At 43.2% G+C, this 6,975-nt stretch overlaps 1 protein-coding gene across 3 annotated transcripts in view; it reads right to left on the reverse strand.

The window, feature by feature from the left end:
- LOC108747072 (protein grainyhead) overlaps positions 1 to 6,975 on the reverse strand; it is a 125,227-nt gene that overhangs the window by 107,489 nt on the left and 10,763 nt on the right. For all 3 annotated transcript variants that reach the window (XM_018484326.1, XM_018484325.1, XM_018484327.1), the window contains exon 3: positions 3,884 to 4,704. In XM_018484326.1, the coding sequence (XP_018339828.1) occupies positions 3,884 to 4,704 (821 nt within the window). The remainder of the gene's footprint in view (positions 1 to 3,883; positions 4,705 to 6,975) is intronic.

The following is a 6,975-nucleotide window of genomic DNA, read 5'->3' on the forward strand; positions in this document are numbered from 1 at the left end:
ATTTATAAATATAAATTTTAAATATGTTAATAAAGCTATTTATATACACGTTCCCATAGAGATGACAGTTTCATGGAATTCTCTCACGTCTCGGCAGATTTTTATACAAATCCGGATAGAAATAGTGAAGAAACGTTAAACGCGAGTATATTGAACTGTCGTATGACGGTTGTGTATGGATTTAAATACACTGCGCTTTTCTTGAACATTTATATCAATAACACGCATCACCTGTCATATATACTCATTCATATCACACACCCACGCATGTCAGCTTAACCAGTTCCTTTGACTCGATCTTTAGCTAAGGTGCTTAGACAGAAAACATCGAATGTTCCAAGGTTCCGTTAACACGAATTATTCCCGTATTATAATCTTACTTTTACAATATATTTCAATGATAAGAGATATATTTTTTCCCACTTACAAATTGTGTTTTTACGGAAAAATACACTGTGGACGCGAACTATAAACAGTTAATCCCGTGCAAATTAAATAAAAAGAAATAAGAATTCGCGCGAGAAACTTGTTTTCTTACTTCCTTCTTGAGACCATGGGCGAATGGAAAGGGATGGCTCCCTTCCTCTCCTGGTACTCGTTTTCTCTCTCTTCATTCCTACGACTTGGACGACCAACAGAAAGAGATTAAGAGAATACGAGGGATTGTTTTTTGCCCGCCGCGTTCTGATCGTGGAGGACTAGACAAAAGAGAATAGCAGAGAAGCCCTCTAGGGGCTTTTTTTACTCGTCTCATTCGATCACGGGAACGAAAGAGTTCCAACTCGGAGTATTTTCTTTGTTACGCAAGAAATTATTTATTATCAATTATTTATTGCGTTGCTTGAAGAAGAGCGAGATTTACGAGTATTGTTATAAAAATACGCTTCTGAAAAATCTCGTTTCTTGACAACTATAACAATAGCAACAGATGTATATATTTTAACAGATTAATTTAAAAAAAAAAAGCCTAGTAAATTTTACAGACTGTTATCTGGATAACACATGTTATAATTTTATATCGTATACTCAATGTAAAATTAAGTCTTTTATTTCTTGTCATCGTTCCATTTTCTATTTGGACTTATTACATTTGGAATAACGAATTGTGATCTGAGACGGAGATTACTCACTTGGCTTAACGACGAAGAGACAAATTTGCAACTTCCAACCAGACAGTAAGGATATGCTTATCCTCTTTAAGAATTAGAATTTAATTCCAACATCGTTTCAATATTTTGTCGAGACATCTAATATCTACGAATTTGCCGGAGATGGTTTGAAGAAAACCGAAACGTTCAAATAAGGTGGGACCCCGACCCATAATTGTACGTTTATATATTATATAAACATTATTAGATAATTATATTATATTGCGCAGCACCAATTTCTGCGCTCTGTCGATGCTCTCATTGAGCATCCCGACTTGATTATATTTTTAATTTCGAGAGCCCGAGTTATATTTAAATTTTACAAATTTAACAGAACTATCTTTGATTACGTCAATTCATCGGTATCGCGGAAGAAAAAAAATCATTCGAAAACGCAAGTGAATTGTATACATATGATGAGATCTCTTCAAGGTTGCCTTTTTCTCTTTCTGCTACATCTTGATTATTGTCGAAACTCACGGTGACGCGTCTGAAGGTGCGAAGTGAAAGGGAACTTGAATTTTCGAAGATCACTATGGAGGCACTTCTTCGTGAGAGAGGCAGTCGCTATTTCTCAGGAATGAGTCGACCGAATATTTCAATCTGTATACACGCGTCCAACCATATATTCCGACGAAAAAATGGAAAGGAGACGGAGAAGCGAGAAAGACGAAAAAAGAAGAAAAAAAAAGGAAAGGAAAGGAGAAAACAGCGGGCGCTTGTTTGGATCTCACTCGAAATGGCGGGAATTCGGGCAGCGCGCGCTCGCTTCGTAATAACGGGGCGGGGGGGGGGGGGTTGAAATAAAAAAAAAAGAAGCGGGGTCGCGGAGAAGTGGCGCGGTTTTTCTTTCGTGGCACCCAAGGTCTCTCCCGCGTGCATATCTCACGCCGATTAATTGCGGTTGATTTTTATTTATTACAAAAGTGCAAGGTGGCGCGCGCCGGTGTGCGTGCGTGGTTAATGGTTATTGGCTCGCCGATATTCCGCGTGCGGAGAACGGCGCGTAACTCGCACATACGCGCGAGATGGTAGTCTTCGTCGTAATAATAAATTCTATATAGCAACGTGACTTATCCGCACTGGCTCGCGGCTAAGTGCGCGCAACGATTGTTAATTGTCGACGCTGATACATGCGCCAGATAGCGCTTCGCTCCTCGAGCGCTATATACTTCCATTCCAGCTCTTTCTGTGACGTCTACGCTACCGTCAGTGCGTAAACAGTCTGTCATAATTTGATAATAATAAAAATTTAATAAAAAGAAAAGAGTTATCGATCGTTATTTATCGAGACGTTTTTTTTTTTATGTACATAGACGTCATTGGCTTTATCAGATTGTCCATGATTTATCTGTGTAACTTCTGGTAAAAAAAAAAATAGTATCCTATTGTTGGCTGGCACTGAGTAAATATTGATTTAATCTCGACTGATATAATCTAGTTACAAGGTAATTTTCAAGAATAAGTTAGATGAATTACATCTGTAAGTTTCCGATCTTCGAGTACTTAGTTCCTTTGCGAAGGAGGGATGGAATTGCTTCGCGTAACTCGTAAAAGTTCGCAATTATTACTCTCGTTTCGGTCGTACACTCGTAAATACGCGCGCTAACGAAGCACTGAATCCTTTACGTTCATTTGTGAGGCTGTAACAAGCTCCGAAGCTGACATTTAGCTTATCCTTCCATTTTTTTTTCGTTATGACCTTTGCCGCGTCTTCGGGTCCTCTCGTTTTAATATATGTATTATCACTTTGAATATCTCCAGGCAATCTCGACAGAAGGAAAGTATGCGCGTAGTATCCGGCAATCACGCCTTTTTCTCCCAATGCCTTTCGCAACGTTGCAAACAAACGTGATTCATTCTCATTAATCTTTTTTACTTACTGTTATCTTTATAGCACCAACCAACGACACGATATTAATCAGTTTACGCCGCAATGTAATGTATTCATAATCTCATGTGCGAATGCACACAGCAATATATATTTTTTGACATACTTCGTGAAAATACCGGAGATACCTGTTCATGAAAAACATTTAACATCGAAGTTCCCGCTGCAGTACTTCGTGTCCGCACATTTTGTTTGTAACGTTGCGGTCGCATCTGCTGTACGGATAGGACAAACCGCAAGAGACATTGTGAGTCAATAATCAGAGAAAGGATGAATTACAACCTGTCTCGAATACAACGTCATTCGACGACTGTGACACGGTCAGGATAGATTTAATTATATGTGAAATACGCGCGTGAGATTTGCGACGTAAACATATAGAATATATACCTGATACTCGATCTATTCGTATACGACTATCCGAGAAATATTCGCGAACACGATTAAATCAGACTACGAGATGATATACATAATACGAAAATTCTTGCTCCCGTTAGATATATTATTCGCATACATACGCTGATCCTTTCCGTTAGATAAGGACGTTCGTCTATGCGTCGTTTCGATCAATTCCTCAACCAAGTTAATAATCTGTCATTTAGCATTACGATATAAATATTCAATGATTTCGCTGAATCAATATGATGCAGATGTATATATACTTTTTGGTTTATGAGAACAGCCAATATTCATTTCGAAGGTAATCTAATCATTTGAATCGACTGACAAAGAGAACAAGGTGTGTTAAGTAAAGATCGAAAGATCGAGGGCCAACTGGTTGAGCGGATACGAGGAAAATTTGCGAAATGTAAAAAAACGTGTGTACGGAAAAAAAAAGACTTACCCAGCGCGAAACGACGCTGCAGCGGCGGCGGCGGCGGTAAGCGTCAGTTGTTGCGCGGCTGCAGCTGCACCGGCGGCGGCCGGATCGGTCGCGACGAGCTCCTGCAGCACAAGAACCGTCGTCGTGGTCGTCGCGGCGCCGCCATTCGGCACGGTCGCGTTGACGGCGTGGCGCACCGTCGGCGGCAGATCGTCCTCGTGTTGCAGCTGCAGTTGCGGATAGTGGTGCAGATGCAGGGCAGTAGCGGCGGCGGACGTGGCAGCGGACCTCGGTGTGACGCAGGACGGCGGCAACAGGCCCGCCGTCCTCGTGACACCGGCCGACGGTGGCGACGGTGACGGCGGCGACGGCGGTGGTGGCGGGTATTCGACCACCTGCACGCGGTCCGCGTGCTCATTTTCGTAAATGATCTCTTTGTCGTGGGTATACATGACTGTCTTTTGCCCGTCGTTGTAGATCAGGTCGATCATCTTGTGCTCGCCGACGCCAAGCGTCGTGTTGGCGGCCGCCTCGGTGCCAGGCGACACGCGGCCGTCAGACACGTCGTCCGCAGCTGCGGCGCGCTGCTGCTGCACGTCTTCCGAATCGTTGCCCTGGATGTGTTGTTGCTGTTGCTGCTGGTGATGATGATGATGATGGTGATGGTGATGGTGACGATGATGGTGATGGTGATACTTGGGATGGAGCGTATGCACGGCCGGCGGTTCGTGCAGATCGAGCACGTTCACCGGTTGCATAGTCGCCAGCAAGACTTGCTCGTTCTCGTTTTGATTTTGGTTGCTCAGAGAGGAGGACGCTGGTGAGACTGGTGCCTCCTGCACCTGTAATGTAGATAGGTAGGGTCATGCAGCGTGTATCGCAACAACTGCGATATCGCCATGATTTTCATTTGTCGAATAGATCTTTTTTCGTATCGCGAGATTGTTAATCGAGATATTTCCAATGTACCGCCGTACTACGCTGATATCGTCGTATGTAACGATTTCGCTATCGCACCAGAGATGTATTTATAGGATCATTTTTTATCACGCCGGATTAAAGTGGAAGAAATGTACGCCATTGTGAAATTATCTCTTATAATCGAGCGAGGGTATTGTGATTGCATTTCATCGAGTATTAACGAGACACCTTGATCTTTGCGCGCACAATGCTCTGATCGCGCCCCGTTTTTTTCTTCCTACCGAAACGGCGGCGTTCGCCGGTCGGTCGCCGCCCATGTGCGCGCATGCAGGTTTGGCTTGGATTAAATTATTTACAATGATAACGAAGTTAAGACACAGCCGCGCGCAGCCGGCGTTAATTTATTAATCGCATTAACTGGCGCGCGGTTTACGACATTGGGATTTATACGCCCGAGCGAACTCCCGGCGTCTCGGACAACGCCATACGTATGTTGCAATAACCTATAACATTTTCGAATGCTAATAACTGTGTGTGCGCGCGATAGAAATTATATTAATATCTTCTCGCGCGGTCCGAAGCACGAGGCGTTTCGTACCGCCAGGCATCCTTTCGTCGTAATTAATCGCTCGTACGTTCATTGCTCGTAACACACGCGTCCAAGAAATTCTTTCGGAGTATTCAAAGATCAAACGATCATTAGCGCGATTTAGGTCCACTCGCAGCTCGTCGTGCGAGACGATCGCGGGGCTGTTGGTCATTTTTGTCGCGAAATTTCAGGAAGGATTGCCTCAGCTTTCATTTCTGAGAAGCCGGTGATTTATTTTCGCGCGACATCTTCGGCACTTACTTAATTGCTTTCATTAGCGTTTTATTTGCTATGATTTATATTGCCCTCCCCCTCCAACGATTACGTGATACATTTTCGCATCGAGAACTAATAAATATTAGATAATTCCATTTTCTTCTTCCGCGAATGAAAATATTCCACGTATTTCTTTCGCGAAGATGATAACGCGAGATAAGATTTCAATTTTTGAGAGATATTTCCCCCGTCGTTGATGGATGTCTGACAAAATTGCAAAATTATTCACGAGACAATCTTTGCGAATCAGAAATCTTAGAGATTGAGTATCGCGCGGAGGGAAGTCTCCTGAGACTTTACTGGAACTACTATTACTGAAAATATATTACGCGTAAAACAGATATCCTACGTAAGTATACTTAATGGTCAGTTAAACGGTGACGGTCGCATTACTGATGCACTTATATCGTAGTATTCCCGAAGTTGGCGCTCATGGAAACCCCTGTGACCCGCATGAATAAGAATACGGTACAGTAATGACGTCGTTTGGAATTTCCCACGTGTCGCCGGATTATCGTGCTTTCTAGCCGGTAAGTTATGGCGCGAAGTCTCTCTCTTTCCTCCTCTTTTCCTTCCCCCCCCCCTCTTTTTTTAATCTTTTTTTCCCGGCAAAACCTCCGAGACCTCGAGAGCTGCCCGATGCCACACAGTCACCGCGGCATCATTCGTAACGTGACAGCAAAGCGACGTGGCAGTGCTATTAAGGCCCGTGCATATTGCAGCAGCTCGTAGCCGCAGCGATGGGTTCCGTCAATTAACATAATTAACAATATTATGAATCATCCTCTTAGTGCTAAGGCACCTCGCGCGTGGTGCTGTAACGTGAATTACTCACGCCGTTAGCCTAAGCGCAAAAATTTTACTCTTTTTCTCTCTTCCTCTGTCTCCTCGTCTCTCCTCGGAAAGTATCCTTTTTCCTCCTCTATTCATTTTCTACGGTGCGCGGGACTTAATCCTAAGTGTCACCGGTTCCTATATTTTCTCGCGTTGACCGCCGTAAATTCACCCGCTGATGAATAATCGCGATTCTACGATTAAACGCGAGGATTAGCGCGATGAAATACGGTCGGTAGGTACGGGTAAAATTGTTAATGGACACAAACGCGAGCCTCTGAATAGACCACACGTGTCTCCATGAGCCAAGGTAACAATGTTTATTTCACGATTATGACTTTCTGACATACATGCCTGACAAACTTGTTATTAATAACATCGTAATTTTACGCCTTTCGCCTGCTTTTTACGCACAGTATGATTTTATTTTCGGAGGCCTCTCCTCTACGTTATTTGAATCTTTTATATATATATATATATATATATAAAGGGG

This window comes from Trachymyrmex septentrionalis, unplaced genomic scaffold (genome assembly GCF_001594115.1).
Source record: "Trachymyrmex septentrionalis isolate Tsep2-gDNA-1 unplaced genomic scaffold, Tsep1.0 scaffold190, whole genome shotgun sequence".
NCBI lineage: Eukaryota > Metazoa > Arthropoda > Insecta > Hymenoptera > Formicidae > Trachymyrmex > Trachymyrmex septentrionalis.